We start from the raw sequence: 16,743 nt of genomic DNA, 5'->3' as shown, positions 1-16,743 counted from the left end.
TTTGTCCACAGGGTTTGCATTGTTTCGCTGGAACAGGGTCTCCTAGTTTAAGTGAAGGTAAAATTTCAGGCATCCAAAGACGTCCTGGACAATTGTGAGGGAAGAACCATATAAGGCTGGAATGGTGGGTGTCCCAATACTTTTGGCCAAACCGTGTAGATTGTTCTATTCAGGAGAAATGCAGCAGGGTTTGTATTTTGTTTGTTTGTGGGGATTTTTCGGATGACGGAAGCAGGACGGGGACTAAAGCCAAAAGCACTCACAAAACCATTTTGTTTGTTTGTTTCTTTGTTCGGTCATTTGTTTGCTTTGTTTTGCAACACTAACAACAATCTGCCCCAAGACATATAAAAGTAGTATTTGTTTGTCTGTTTGTTCTTGTTTTTGGTCTTTGTTTAGGGAGACGACTATACAAAAACCTTTTTATTTGTTTTCTTTTGTGTATAAACTTTATAATGCTAGAACAAAAAAAACTTACAAGCTGTTTTTGTTTGTTTGTTTGTTGGATGGCTTCATATGGAACTATAAACAAAAATAGCTTTACAAACGAAATTAGCTTTGGGTTGTTTTTGGTTGTTTGGTTTTCAGTCTGTTTGTTCATTTAGTTTTGTTAGCCCGTTTACACGGAGCTAAAAAAAAATCCCTCCAAACAAACACTCAATCTTTGTTTGTTTGTTTGTTTAGTTTGTGTTATTGATTGTTTATTTTTACACCAACAACAAAAATGATCAAAGATTTTTTCGCATTTCTTTTGTTTTCGCATTAAAACTTTATAGCTCTAAAACAAAAATCATGAGACATTTAATTTTTGTTTATTTGTTTAGTTGCTTGGCTATTTGTGTCATAATTATTTGTTGTTTGTTTATTTAGTTAGTTGGTTATTTGTTTGTTTGGTTTGTTAGTTAATTGGTTATTTATTTGCTTGATTGATTTGTTAATTGGTTAATTGTTTGATTGTTTATTGTTTATTATTTGTTTAGTTGTTTGTTTGTTTAGTTGTTTGGTTGCTTGATTCTATAGTTGGCTATTTGGTTTTTTTTTTTGGTTGGCTGTTTGTTTGCTTGGTCAATTGTTTGGTTTGTTGGTTGGTGGTTCTTTGTATATTTGTTTGATTAAATAGTTGTTTGTTTGTTTGTGTGGTTGATTGGCTATTCGTTTGGTTGGTTATGGGTAAGTGTTTTTGGTTTGTTAATTGATTGTTTGTTTGTTTGATTATTTGATTGTTTGTTTGAATGGTTGTTTGCTTATTTGATTGTTTGGTTGGTTTGTTCCTGTTTGTGATAGAACCTTCAAGAACAACACCACAACCCTTATTTGTTCACTTATTTCTTCGTTTTTGCATATAAATGTTAGAGAACTGGAGCACTACAAGACATATTATGATTGTTTTCGTTTGTTTGTTTGTTTGGGGCTGGGTTCGAACAATAACAAAAACCAATCGAAAGTTATTATCTTTTAATTTTTTTTGTTTGTTTTGTGGGGACTTTAACAAAAAGTCATTCCATGCCATATACAGAGGGTTTTTTTTGTTTGTTTAGTCTCTGTGTATTTGCTTGTGTACAAAAATACATGTTTGTTTTTTGCTTTATAGAACTAAAACTTGAAGCTCTCACAAAACATTGTATTTATGTTTGTGGTCTGTTGTTTTGTTGTGTCTGTGTGTGCATGTGTTGTGGGGGGTGTTCACAAAACATATCTTTTTGTGTGTTTGTTCTTTTTTTGTTATCTGTTTTATTTTATTGCGGGAACTATAACAAAACACCGTAAAAAAAGATAAATTTTATGCCAATAACTTTGTCGACACCCAACGATACAAAAACAGACTTTTTTGAACATCCCATTTCACATTTCTGTTACAATAACCTCCACTCTTTTGGGAAAATGTCCCACTAGATTTTGTGTGTGCAATCAGCGTTCACATTCATCTCAATAGTGTTTATAGATCTACAGCAGAAGATCTTCCACACACTTCCAACTCATAGACAGCAGATCCTCATGGAGCTGGCTTTGTGCACAGGGTTTGAATTGTCATGCTGGAACAGGTTTGGGCTTCCTCGTTCAAGTGAAGGGAAAATTTCTTGCCACTGCATCCAAAGACGTCCGATACGACTTTGTTCCTTTGACTTTTTTGGAAACGTTTTGATGAAGAACCACATGTGGGTGGAAAAGTCGGGTGTTCGAATATATTTCGCCCTGCAATGTATCTTTTTTTATTTAATATCATTTACATTTGTCTCAGTGCCAGGAAAACCTGAAAAGAACGATGAAACGAAATGGAATTAACCCGTAGCAACCTGATGATCTACAGCTCAGTCCATAATTTACTGGAGGATTGGAATTTTGTAGGTGTGATCTTTGTTCTAGATGCAGAGATTTTATTGTGCAATATGTGAAGAGAATTACCATTTTAATAGGCTTGTGTATATAAAAGTTAGTGTGTGTGTGTGTGTATAGAACCTCCATTTGTACATAGTCCCTTCCGCAGATACAGTTTTCACACAAAAGGCCAAATCGTGCAGTTTCCTGATCGCCTTTCGGAAGTGGGCGGAGCTTCAGGACATTCCCTAAAGGCCAACATGGCTTCAATTCTGAACATTATTTCTCACACTGGTCTTTAATGAAGCTCAATGTCAGCTCTCAGTCAGGTAGACCAGCTCCAGCGTCAGCTCCATAGTTATGGAGGACATGAACTTCAACCATGGGGAGGTTTTGTGGGATCTCATGATCATCTCATCCCTAATAGGTCCTTCATCTATGGCCATGGCTCAGAATGACGAGACATCCACAGCACTCACGCTTTCATTAACACCCAAGGACCATTTTTACTTCCTGTAACATGACTGCTCAGTGCACTCCTCCCATCCCTAAAAGGTCCTTCAGCTATGGCCTGGATGTTGGTGGAGCCTTGGAGTTGCTCGGTGGAGAGTCTGAAACATGTCACAGACTCCTGAACTTATCGATACACACCAGAACACAAAGCCTCCTCTAAATGTATCAATATACCAACTACTTACCGAGAGTTTAAGGAAAGTGTTTGCTGGTAGTTGGAGTCCGTGTCCTCCATGTTTGTATGCTGTAACTGCACGTAGCTCGAGTATCTTCCTGGGTGAGCGCTGACATTTCTTCATCTCGCTACGTCCAAATTTTTCACATGCGATAATGTTAATTCGCTGAACTCCTCCGCTCCGTACACAACCGCTTATTATTTGCTCGTTCATTTGGGGGATTTTCTACAAATCAAATCCAGGAACTTGGATGAACTCCAGGAACTCCTTTGTCTTAGAGCTCATCACTGGATTCAGATTTTTTTTTTACTTTTTCGTCAAATGAGCAATTTTGTTTGAATTACAATGCGAGACCGAGGTCAGCTTTTCCTTCACCATTCTGAACCTGCTTGGATTTTTCTTCCAAAACTCTACTTCATACCATTCTAGCTCCAAAGTGATGCTAGAAAAAGGGAATATTTTTGACAGAGAAACTTTTTTTTTTTTTTTTAAACCACTTTATGCACATATTTGGCTTAACAGTAGTTCAGAGCTGAAAAAAGGACGTTGCGCGCTTGCTGGAGGAAAAGAAACAAGGTTTTTGGTTTTCAGATGGAAAAATGTTTCAAAGGGTTTTGTTTTTCATCTTTGTTTGTTTGTTTGTTTTATTTTATTTTTGTGTGTGTAAATGACCTGGGATGCAGAACTACACTGAACCGCTGAAAAACACGCACACGCATTACTGTAAAGGTTTGTTCTAATCGTTGGATCTGTTTAATAAAACACAATAATAATCAACAACAACAAAGAGAACGCTCCTGGGTGCATCACTACAGTAGACCCAACCCACTACAGTAAACCCACTAGACCCAGCCCACCCTGATAATAATAACTTAATCAGGTTACCTTAATAACCTTTTAACTGAGTATAAGAGCAGCCATTGCAGAATTATGATGTCTGCAAGTCTAGACAATGTAATGTCACTGTCCAGCTGTCTAGACATCATAATTTGAACCTTGTCAAAGGTGCTCCAAAGACATTTGTCTTTTGAAGTTTATGCCAATATGCAGTGATTTGTATCTACCAAAAGTGCTCCAACAAGAACACCTGGAGAACCAGAGAAGTGAAGGCTAGAATCTCTGGTCCAATCCTACAGAGAAAATTAGTTGAAAATGTTGATGTTGGCTCTGATAGAAAGAAATCAGGACAGAGCATCAGAGTTTGCTGTGTATGAAGCCATGTAGCCCATGTTAACTCCTGTACACCTTACCTACAATGGACACCAAAACTGGTCCATGGAGCAATTTGAAAAAGGTGGCCTGGTCTGTAAATTACATTTCTTTTATTTATTTTTTTCTTTTCATGTGGGTGTGGCTTATCTGGGAAAGACTTAGCACAAGGATGCCCTAAGGCACAGGTATCAAACTCAAGACATGTTGGAGCTTTAAATGTGCCTGATTGTCTCAAATAAGGTCTTTGCTGATTTAAAGAGGACATTGTCCATAAACTACATCACCCACAATGCACCCACGAAGTGACGCCACTAGAGTGCAGTGTTTACAACCTTTTTTTCAACTAACAAAGATTAGAAATATCAATAATCAATTGCAAAATATCCAAAAAGAGAAAAGTTCACACCAAAAAAAAATAATTGAATGAACGGTTTAATATATGCTATGCTTCAAGCAGACAAACCTGTGTAAACTCATTTTATTTACAATCAAAGATAGAAAACATGTCAAAAGTTTAAATTGATGGGGAAAAAACTTAAAAATGAGGTAATTTTTAATTTATTGGCCAGAAATTGTCTCCGAAAATTTGGGACAGGGCCATGTTTACCATTGTATAGCATCCAATTTCCTTTCAACAACAGCCTTAATGTAATAAATGTCTGGGAACTACAGGAGTCAGTTGAAAGATTAATGTTGTCCCATTAATGTCAAACTGCTCAACAGTCCTGGGTTTCCTTTGTTTTATTTTTTGTTTCATGATGTACTAATGTTTTTTAATGGTAAAAGGTCTGGAATGCAGGCAGGCAAGTTCAGCACCTGGACTCTTTTACTATGAAGTTATACTAAAGGCCTGCACTGAAAAAAGCCGTCTGGACGGAAGCATTTGTTGCTCTAAACCTGTATATACCTTTTAGAATTGATAGATACTTTTCAGATGTGCAGTCTGCCCATTCTGTATGCACTAATGCACCCCATTCCATCAGAGATGGTTTGTTTTTTTATTCATTTATTTTTATCTTAGTAAAAAAAGTAAAAAGTATCCAGTTGTTTGATTAGCATATTAATGAGCACGAGGTTTAAATCATCGTTGGATCTTCATGGTAAGCCCATATTGTCTGAATGAAATCATATATCACTGCCTAAAAGTGCACATAGAGATAAACAACCATGGTCTGACCACATCTAATGATGTTACTATTATTACCCTGTTGATGAGGTACAAAAGGAATAGTTGTATTATAAATCAGTGGGTTCTATAGAAGGTTTCCTGTCAAAGCATTCCACAGTGCCTGGCAACTGAAGATTAATGTGAGGAGCCTGCTATTTTAAGAATCAATTATGGCGGATATCAACAGCAATGCATCAGTCCAATACATCAACCTATCAAATAGTTTGAAAGCACAAAGTCAGTATCCCAGCTGACACTCTATGTACATAAGTTTGTGGACCAAGTGAACATGCCATTCCATATTCAGGGCTCTTTTGCTGTTCTAATAACCTCTAGAATATGTGGAGTTCCATTAAGTTTCATTAAGCCTCAGTACCTTAAGGCAATAAGGAGAGTCAGTCGCTTTGCTAACTACTACTTAGTAGTTAGCATTAGACGAGCATTAGACGAGCAGTTACATGCTCGTTAATGTTCACCTCATAAGGAACGCTCACAGGCTGAACAAATCCAGTGAGAACAAGGAATTGTGTACAAATGCTAAGCTCCTTTGATGCTAACATGACAAAGATCAGTGATCAGTATTAGCTGAAATCAGTCCTCTTCGACTCTGTTCTCCATCCTGTCTTCATTACTGTGACCTGTTAAGGGTGCATACAGGGATTTCATTACAGTTTTTTATTACATGCAAGCAAGCAGTGTGTTTTCGAGTGAAAAAAAAAAATTGTTCATTCATTCATCTTCAGAACCGCAGTACAATACAATGTATGGCCAGGAGTATTGGGACACCTGCCTTTCCCAGCCATATGTGGTTCTTCCACCAAACTGTTCCTCCATATTCGGAGACATCCAATTTTATTGGATGTCATCTGATACGCTAGAAAAAAATGTTTCCCTTCATTTGAACTAGAAGACTAATCTGTGCATAAAGCCAGATTTATTAAGATATGATTTACATTACATTTATGACATTTAGCAGTTATCTCATTTATACAACTGAGGGTTAGGAGCCTTGGTCAAGGACACAGCGGTGGCAACTTGGTGGTGTTGGGCTTTGAACTCATGACCTTCCAATCAGAAGGCAACATTTTAACCACTGAGCAACTACATCCCCAATGAGATAGAGTAGGTCTTCAGTGACATGCTAGAGAGGTCTGACCTCAACTCTCAATGCTGACTGCACCCCACACCCACTTACCTTACCTACATTGGGACCTGACTCTACTAACACCCTAGTGGCTGAATTGGCACAAATCTCCACACCCCAAAATCCAGTGAAGTATGTGAAGATTATCTGCAAATGGGAGCTAAATTAATTTGATGTTAACAAAGCACATGCAAACATTATGGTCACGTATCCACAAACTTTTGGCCATACAGTATATGCGGTGGTATCAAAACATTTCGAGATAAAGAGCAAACGTGAAATTCTGTGTGAAACTGGGCAAATCTGCCACAGAGATGTCTGACATGACATACTTTTGGCATATGCTGATGTTGGAAAAAGTCGTTCGAGGTGTTTTAATGGGCACACGCGCTTCAAGAGCGGAAGAACATCACTGGAAGATGATGAGAGATCAGGAAAACCATCAACGACCTCAACCACTGAAAATGTTGAAACTGTTCCGCAACTTGTGCATGATGATCTTCGGAGAACAAATCAAGTGATCTTACTTTTGAATCCACCCTCTTTGCCAGATTTGGCTTTTGCGGACCTCCTCCCAAAGATGAAGATCCAGCTCAAAGATCACACCATTGCAGAGATCCAGTGCAAAACACAGAAGGTGCTTGACATGCTTTGAAAAAAAGACTTCCAGTATGCATTTTAGAAGTGGCAGGAACACTGGGAGCACTGTATTGCTGTGCAATGGGACTCTTTTGAAAGTGATAGTGTGTAAATGTAAATAAATAAAGTTCTTTCTTGTAAACGGAGCTAGTCTTGAAACTTTTTGATAACACCTTGTAATGCTGGTATGCTCAGGATGTGGAATGAAGTGTATTAAGGAAAGAGTTCTTACCCCGAGCTTTGTAACATTTGACCAGCAGAATGATGGTGACCAGCAGATACAGAGAGCCTTTCACTATGTTACTGATCAGCATGAGGACTGAGAATGGAGCTTGTACATGTGATAGACCTGATGTAAAAATAAATAAATTGATCAAAATAATGATGATAACACTATTCATGCTGAACTATAGAATATAATGGTATATAAATCAGTACATGGTTTACACAAGCTAAGTACTAAACTTTATAGAAGCATTATAGACAGATACTGAATCTTACAGAATTATGTAAATGAAAGCTAAAATGATTTCTCACGTCTGACTGAGACCCAGCTTTTCGGAGACTCTCCTCTGTCTGGGTGTTTACAGTGGTAGATACCTTCATCTGACTCTGAGACATTATAGACGATCACCTCGCCTGTAATCTGGTTCTGGAGGACTGATCCATCTTTATAGATGTCACCCATCTATCTGTGTTATTTGATGTCACCCATATGAGGATGGGTTCCCCTTTGAGTCTGGTTCCTCTCAAGGTTTCTTCCTCATATCATCTAAGGGAGTTTTTCCTTGCCACTGTCGCCACGGCTTGCTCATCAGGGACAAACGCACACCATTCACCTTCACTGTTGTTTTCTGTAAAGCTGCTTTGAGACAATGTCTGTTGTGAAAAGCGCTATACAAATAAACTTGACTTGACTTGACTTGACTATAGATATCAGCTTGTTGGTTTAGGGAGTTTGTGTTACGATATAAGCAGTAAAGAATTAAAGGATGTCCCTCGTTTACAGAATGGACAGGACTGTCCAGGATCACATCACCATCTAGAACACAGAGAATTACATGTACTTGACAATGGGATTCCAACAGTCAGGAATAAAGGTACTTTTTACTTGTCACATGTAAATTACAGCACAGTGAAATTCTTTCTTCACAAATCCCAGCTATGTTAGGAAGCTGGGGTCAGGGCTCAGGTTCAGCCATACAGCACCCCTGGAGCATAGACGGTTAAGGACCTTTGCTCAAGGGCCCTAATTGGCAGCTTGGCAATACTGGGGCCTGAACCACCACCCTTCCGATCATCAACCACTTCCCCGATAAACACTCTATGTGAAGACTCACCATGCACTGTGATGTTAACAGGATTACTGATGCCTCCAGACTCAGACTCACACCAGTACACTCCTGAGTTGGATGTGGAGAGGGAGTTGATTTTACAAGTAGATTCTGTGACTAATCCCCACCATACACAGTCTGGCTCCGCCTCTCTCTGTGTGTACCGTCCCACGATCCATCTAGTAGAGTTACTCAGGTCCTCACACCTTAGTGAGAGGGAGCCTTTTGTAAAGTGTTGAGCTCTGTTGGGTTTGATGATCAGAGAGACTGGAGGAGATTTACCTTAAAGACAAAACATTACAATTCATATGTTAAAACATGCACTGAAAATACATGGGGGTTCTACAATAAGTCTGAACCCCTGTATTAAAGGAAGCATCAGACTTAGCAAAATTATCAAATCCCTCTGCCTTCTACACCATCAATAAGATCAAGCACTCACTGGCTTTCACTTCAAAGTCCTCATAATGGACAGGCAGAGAACCAGGGTTGCTCCAGATCTTTGTATTTGAGGTATGGGAAAAAAAACGGCCACCTATAAGTATAAGGATAGCCTTGGTGGACTTGTGGAATAACCAGATTACTGTCCTTCAAGGATGGTATATGATACATGCTTTTCTATTATATTCCGACTAGTTTTAATGTCTAATGGATGGAATAAACCAAAACAATGCATATGTCACTGGTTATTTATTCAACTTCATGGGTGGCCAAGGCTCATTGATGCACGTGGGGAGAGGAGGCTGGTCCGCGTGGTCTGAGCCAACAGACAAGCTCCTGTGGCTCAAACTGCTGAAGAATTTCATGCTGTTGATGCTGGATAGGTCAAGACTGTTCTAGCAGCAAAAGGGGAACCAACACGATAGGCAGGTGGTCTTAATCTTATGCCTAGTTGGTGTATTAACAACATTAGGTTCACATGTCTAATGTTTGACACTCTCTTTTGCTCACCAGTGATCCATATTGGCTGTTGGTTGCTGGAACTTCTGTAATAGCTTGAATCTCCTCTCTTTGATTCGCACACATAAACTCCAGTGTGGTTGAGAGTAGCAGGACTGAGTGTATATGAGTTTCCATACACAATATCACCACGACTGTTTCGTATTTGTCTGTAAGGAACGGCAGTGTACCAGCTGAATGTCCAGCCTGGAGAGGAGTTTCTAACCTCACAGCTAAGAGTCACAGAGTCTCCTTCAGTCAGCCAGCTCTGTGGAGATACTCCTAGTATTACATGTGCTTTCTCTGTCAAATAGGAAATACAAATTTAGAAATCTGTACATAAAATTCATTCACAATAAAAATCTTGCTAGGAATATAACTATTATTTAATTTCATTGCAAATAACGTTTCAAACACTAATCAGATCCTCTATCATATTTTATGAAACGATTTTATTTAGCGGGCAAAATTACTTTTTTGATTCAGCATGGAAACTACACTATATAGGCTAAAATCTTGCTGACCCCTGACCATAATGTGCTGTTTGAACATGCCATCCTCTAGACCAGTGGTCCCCAACCCCTGGGCCACGGACCGGCACCGGTCCATGGGTCAATTGTTACCGGGCCGCACAGAAAGAGTACATAACTTACATATTTCCTTTTATTTATTATCTGATTTTGAATGATATTTATTTTGGAAAATTCCCGGATTCTCTCCGCCACATCTGTCTATGACTCAGTCTTGATGCATGTCATGATGCCTTGGTCACATGTCATACCTTCATTCGCTACCTTCTTAAAGGGGTGGCTCCAGCCACAAACACATAATACATTACCGCTAAATTAAAACCCCCAAATGAACAAAGGAACAAACAACAACACAGTGGATTCACGTTTATTATTACTTTTAGAAAATATCAGTTTTTATGCCGGTTGTATCATTTTAATTTGTTGTATTTATAACCCAATGAACACCATTCAACACATCTCCTGTCACTGTAGCCACAACTGCACCTCCGCATATATCATCTCTAGCAGGAGCATCAATATTAACCTCATCAAATCACCTATGGTTTTCCCTGCATTTTTCCCATGCTATGTGATTTTCCCAGGTATTTGAAATGAAGGCAAAATGTTTGTTTTTGTGCAAATTCTACGGAAAAAAAAATAAAAAGTATGAATGATGCATAAAAAAGCTGAACAAGACATCCAGCTTTTCTTTAGAAGTCTGTCTTGTTAATGTTGTTTTAAGTGTATCTGCACCGAAATCGATTTCTTCTCATCTGTCAGACATTGTGGAATGAAAAAACAGCTATTAAATCCACATGAATACATTGAAGCTTGTGCAGTTTGCTACAGATGCGGGTTGCAGGACTGATTAGTAAACTCTCTAACCATCCAATCAAAGGAAGGGAAAATGGGAACTTGTGGACACCTTTTAGAGGGCCTTGGAGTGGCCAAATCGCAATCTGATTGGTTAATGCAGCAGCCTTCAAGCAACATGGAGTTTGCTGACTGAGGAGGGACTACAGGTACCTTTGACCCCCCTGACAACTTGTAAAATTATTGATCCCAGTGGAAAGCCGGGGTCAGACATGATACAGAACTGCTTTCCATGGGTTGGAAATTGACAATCTTGATCAAATTGGGACAAAATGTGGAATTTTATGTTTAAAAAAGCACATGGTTAGGAGTATGCAAACCTTTATCCATATTATGTATTTCCAGAAATAATTCCACAATTATCCATTTCAGTTCCAGTTTCAAATGCAGAAGAAAATAAATGATCCATTCAACACAATTATTCCAGCATACAATTATATACAATTGTAGCGCCCCCTGCCCTATAGTAAGAGGGTTACACAATTATACCAACTCCAGATCTGGGCGTACCTGATACAGTCAGTATAACATCATCACTGACATCTGAAGTCTGAGAGTCACTCCGGTGTCCTCTGCAGGCGTAGCTCCCATTGTCCAAATCCTTTATAGAACTGATGCCGAACTCCTGCATTGTGCTGTCTGTAAAGAACAGTTTTTTTCCCTCTGTGTGGAGTGTCTTATTATTCTTATACCAGCTGTTGGTCCACTCAGTGTCTCCTCTATCCTGTATGTCACATCTAAAAAGGACCCTCTCTCCTCTGAACACATGTGTATCAGGCTTTATCAAAACCACAGCTTTCGATTTCCCTGTAAAACATTCTGGCGTTAATAGAATATACATGAAGACTTCCCAATGTGCAGAGGTGAGGTCAGTGTAATCTGGAATGGGACACTGGTCCTTTAGGTCTTAGAAGGGAATGTCTTCTGAGAAGAGCATTAGTTAAAATATGTTCTTCTTCTGTTTCAATTAATCAAGATTTTGAGAGTGAAGACGGCTGTGAGAAGATGGTGGAGATAGTATTGTGATCATAGTGGTGTTGGTGAATGCTAGTTCTAGTGAGGGTAATTGTAAGTTGCTCTGGATAACAGCATCTTCCTATTGCCCTAAAAGTAAAGTGTGCTGTTGTCTATGCAGTGAAGTTTCTGGTTGATTCCGACACTGACATATCACCTTTGGAGCTGTACAGCTAAAGATAACAAAACAGATGCCTGATCTGATCAGGATTTATTTTTCATGATGTGGATGGTCTTTCCTTGCAGATTTAAAAGAATATTGATAAGACTCCAAAACACTGAGACAAATTCTGCATAGTAATGTCCAAACTAATGGACACAAATTAAATAGTAAATGAAAGGAATCACCTTGGACACATGGCACTCGTATACACACGATCAGCACTACAAAGGGAACAGAAAGGGGAAATTAGCACATTTCAGATGCAATGATTAAAAACCCACGAGATTTGAAATGCTCAAAAAATATATATTTTTGGTTCAGATTTATTTTATTATTACATTCAGATTTACACCGTGTGACAGACACTATTATCTAGTGTGACTTTATTTAATTTATTCACCTGAGCAAGTGAAGGTTGAGGGCCTTGTTTAGGGGCCCAACAATGGCTACTTGGTGTTTTTTATTATTACTATACTACATTACAATAAATCAAGTCAAATGAGATCGTATTAGCATCGCTCTAATTATATAAATATGCAATGTTAAGAACAAATTATGGCAAATTATGGGGTTTAAAAACCAAAAACCTAGCTCCTCAAGGGTGTAGAAGGGAATGACACTGACAAAATGACAAGTCAGGATTTGTTTTTATGATGTATACAGTGAACCTGCCTTATCTGAACATTTTAGGCTGCTCGTGGTGGTCATGTTCCTTTATTTCCATGGCCTCCCCAGTTACTAGCTGGGAATCCCACAGAGCAGCAATTGAAGGTGTAAATCCAGGTGCACACTGTGCATGCGATTTGGACCATCTTGTGACAAATGATACAATTCCTATGATCTGAAGCTAAAATATGTAGTCTTTGAACACTAGTTTGTTTAACAACAGAGAATTAATGGCTGTTGGGATTTTTTCCTGCGATGAAATTCCGGCAAAATATTTCAAACACTTTCCTGCAGCGTGACTTCTCCTACGATGAACGCCAAACCTAGAACCAACAGAAATGTCCAACCTGGTGATGCAAGCAGCGTGACATCTTCAAACCACATCAAAATTCAAAACAAATACAGAAAGAAGAGAAATTTATTGAGTTATGGAGTGAAAAGGTGTGTCTGCATGATGTTTTTTTATTAAGCATGAACAAAACGCAACAGATTGTTTTTGTTTACTGCTAGCTATTGTTAGCGAGAGAACGTGGGTCTGAATGTGCCACCATTAAATGACGTCAAAGTTCGAACTAGTCTTTTTCTTGTGCTGCTTCAGTTTTTGACTGTCTTACAGTTATGACAACTGAGATCCTACAGTGTGACACAGTGATCAGGTTAGTACATTTTGACAAGCAACTGTCAGGGTGTATTTTCCTGTGCCACCAATAGATGTCAGTTATGGGCTACCTTTCATTCTCCCAACTCATGGACTATTTACGCCTTGCACATTTGGGTTTTGTATACCTAGCCGCTGTCACATGCTGACTCATTGCCAAGTTTTGTTCCCCAATCTTGCTCAGTGTTTTTCCTACAGAAAGTTTTCCTTGTCTTTTTTTTCATTTCCTTTGCTTCATGACTTATAGGTTGTTACATTGACTTGGTTTATTGTTATTTTCAGTTGTTAATTTGTATTATATATTTCCAAATATCACATACTCGATACTCACCCTATGCTGTTAGTCATTTGCTATTCAGATACACTGATCCACCTGAGCAGGCATGCTAAAGTACACACAATGTTCTGATTACACAATTAACTCATCACTCAGGACATGAATACATGAAAATAACTTTTACTTACAGAACATTTCAAGGAGTGGACTGCGCTCCATCCTGTCCCTCTAATGACTGACTTACTGTCTGACTAACTGGGTCAATAAACTGTGGTGTGTGTGGTATATAAGTGTATGAGTGGAACATAAGTGTATATATATATATATATATATATATATATATATATATATATATATATATATATATATATATATATATATATACACTGCAGTTCAAACCGAGCGTCAGAATGGGGAAGAAAGGTGATTTAAGTGACTTTAAACATGGCATGGTTGTTGGTGCCAGACGGGCTGGTCTGAGTATTTCAGAAACTGCTGATCTACTGGGATTTTCACGCACAACCATCTCTAGGGTTTACAGAGAATGGTACGAAAAAGGAAAAATATCCAGTGAGCGGCAGTTCTGTGGGCGCAAATGCCTTGTTGATGCCAGAGGTTAGAGGAGAATGGCCAGACTGGTTCGAACTGATACAAAGACAACAGTAACTCAACTAACCATTTGTTACAACTGAGGTATGCAGAAGAGCATCTCTGAACACACAACACGTTAAACCTTAAGGTGGGAAGGCTACAGCAGCAGAAGACCACACCGGGTGCCACTCCTGACAGCTAAGAACAGGAAACTGAGGCTAGAATTCGCACAGGCTCACCAAAATTGGACAATTGAAGATTGGAAAAACGTTGCCTGGTCTGATGAGTCTTGATTTATGCTGCGACATTCGGATGGAAGGGTCAGAATTTGGCATCAACAACATGAAAGCATGGATCCATCCTGCCTTGTATCAAAGGTTCAGGCTGGTGGTGGTGGTTTAATGGTGTGGGGGATATTTTCTTGGCACACTTTGGGCCCATTAGTACCAATTGAGCATCGTGTCAACGCCACAGCCTACCTAAGTAATGTTGCTGACCATGTCCATCCCTTTATGACCACAGTGTACCCATCTTCTGATGGCTACTTCCAGCAGGATAACACGCCATGTCATAAAGAGCGAATCATCTCAGACTGAACATGACGATGAGTCCACTGTACTCAAATGGCCTCCACAGTCACCAGATCTCAATCCAATAGAGCACCTATGGGATGTGGTGGAACGGGAGATTCACATCATGGATGTGCAGCCGACAAATCTGCAGCAACTGCGTGATGCTATCATGTCAATATGGACCAAAATTTCTGAAGAATGTTTCCAGTACCTTGTTGAATCTATGCCATGAAGGATTAAGGCAGTTCTGAAGGCAAAAGGGGGTCCAAACCGGTACTAGTAAGGTGTACCTAATAAAGTGGCCGGTAAGTGTGTATGTATGTATGTATGTATGTATGTATGTATGTATATATATATATATATATATATATATATATATATATATATATATATGGACAAAAATATCGCACCCTTGCAATTTTGTCAGAAAATGCAACACTTCTCTCACAAAATTGTTCCAATCATGTTTTTGTTACCCTATGTTTTTCCCTTTTCCCCATCCTCAACGAACATCTCATCAGCACTGCTGTTTCTGGCTCATCCTCTGCATTTGAGTCCTGAGATGCTCCCGCTGGCACGTTGCTAGAGTGTTAGACTCTTAACCTGACGACCGCGGTTTAAGTCCTGGTCTTAACAAGCAACAATAACAAAGCACTATTCAAAACTGCACAGTGTGCACTTAAGATGGGTTATGATGTCTACCTGGAAAATCAAGTTTAAATTTCTGCACCACCAAGCTTCCACTGCTGGGCGCTTGAGCTAGGCCCTTAATAACCCACAACTGCTCAGTTGTATGTATGATATAATTGTAAGTTACTCTGGATAAAGGTAAGTTTAGAAATTGTTATTCGTGAAAGGCTTTTTTCTTTTTTTCATTCTTTCTTTCTTTCTTTCTTTCTTTTTTTAGCAAGTCTGGCTTTAAAAAAAGATTGCAGCGCGTGTCAGTTCTCGCTTTCACAAGTCAACATTTACACCTCCTCCCCCCTTTTTTGCAACTTAATACAGAAAATAACCATCTGATCTCAACTCTCAGGCCTTACACTAAGGCTGTGCATTAGTTAGTGTGTTCGGCAGTAAAATTGTTGCTAGGAGATGGTTTCCCCTTCAAAGGCCATCATAGTAACAAAAATAGCACATACAGATGTTCTTAGGAAACACCACTAGAGTATCACAATACTCACCACAACACCAAGAAAATGACTAACATTTTCTTTCAGCACATTTAGAGATCATGTCAGATTATAGCAGGACAGAGATACAGATTCCAACAGACTCATTGCATGATTTGAGACCTGTAATTTAGACAAATACTCAAACCTATTGGACTGTTAGTCATTTGTTATTCAGATACACTGATCCACCTGAGCAGGCATGTTAAAGTACACACAATGTCCTGATCACTCAATTAACTCATCACTCAGGACATTCAGACTGCAGATAAACAACTTTACAGCCATTTGAATGAAGACATGAAAAGAACGTTTACTCACAAAACATTACAAGGAGTGGACTGCACTTCATCCTGTCCCACTAACGACTGACTGACTGACTGACTAACTGAGTCAATGAGCTGTGGTGTGTGTGTGGTACAGCTTAACCACTTCCTGTGTACAAGCATAAAGATGCTAAAGGAAGTGAGAGAGACTGTCATTACCAAAAATATCGCACCTTTGCAATTACAATACAACAATAAAATACAACACTTCTCTCAGAAAATTGTTCCAATCGCAAATATTTTTGGTATTCACATGCTTATCGTTTTTGTTTGCGGCGCAACAACACACACACAAAAAAACAAACAAAAAAAAAAACAAAGAAAAGTCAAACTTGATAAGATTTTACACAGAACTCAAATATGGAATGGACAAAAGGATTGGCACCTTGTCAAAATTGTAAGAAATAATTGCTTTTCAAGCATGTGATGCTCCTGTAATTTGTATTTAGACACACCTGTGGCAAGTAACAGCTGTGGGCAA

General features: G+C 38.8%; 1 protein-coding gene across 2 annotated transcripts; it reads right to left on the bottom strand.

Moving 5' to 3' along the window:
• Positions 1 to 420: 420 nt before the first annotated feature.
• Positions 421 to 16,313, bottom strand: LOC310726853 (Fc receptor-like protein 5). Of its 2 annotated transcripts, none has more exons than XM_083542888.1 (9): positions 16,258 to 16,313; positions 12,189 to 12,224; positions 11,337 to 11,633; positions 9,454 to 9,744; positions 8,509 to 8,784; positions 8,104 to 8,210; positions 7,706 to 7,847; positions 7,401 to 7,517; positions 421 to 6,023 (listed from the first exon to the last, which is right to left on the bottom strand). In XM_083542888.1, exons 1-9 carry the CDS (start codon positions 16,286 to 16,288, stop codon positions 5,977 to 5,979), a joined length of 1,344 nt encoding a protein of 447 aa, XP_083399014.1. In that variant the 5' UTR covers positions 16,289 to 16,313; the 3' UTR covers positions 421 to 5,976. The 2 variants fall into 2 exon arrangements, with proteins under 2 accessions (XP_083399014.1, XP_083399015.1); XM_083542889.1 differs by lacking the exon at positions 16,258 to 16,313 and adding an exon at positions 13,793 to 13,880.
• Positions 16,314 to 16,743: the final 430 nt, after the last annotated feature.

Source organism: Silurus aristotelis (genome assembly GCF_946808225.1).
Source record: "Silurus aristotelis genome assembly, chromosome: 5".
NCBI lineage: Eukaryota > Metazoa > Chordata > Actinopteri > Siluriformes > Siluridae > Silurus > Silurus aristotelis.
The sequence above is the reverse complement of the archived record's forward strand: the minus strand, read 5'-3'. Positions and strand labels throughout refer to the sequence as shown.

Bases quoted from the DNA above. Each gene is read 5' to 3' on its own strand.
- LOC310726853 (XM_083542888.1), bottom strand. From the start codon at position 16,288: ATGAAGTGCAGTCCACTCCTTGTAATGTTTT. The intron at 8,785-9,453 runs GTGAGCAAAAGA...TTTGTCTTTAAG, and splicing joins ACAGCCAATATGGATCACTG to GTAAATCTCCTCCAGTCTCT. The intron at 8,211-8,508 runs GTGAGTCTTCAC...TCTGTGTTCTAG, and splicing joins TGTTAACATCACAGTGCATG to ATGGTGATGTGATCCTGGAC.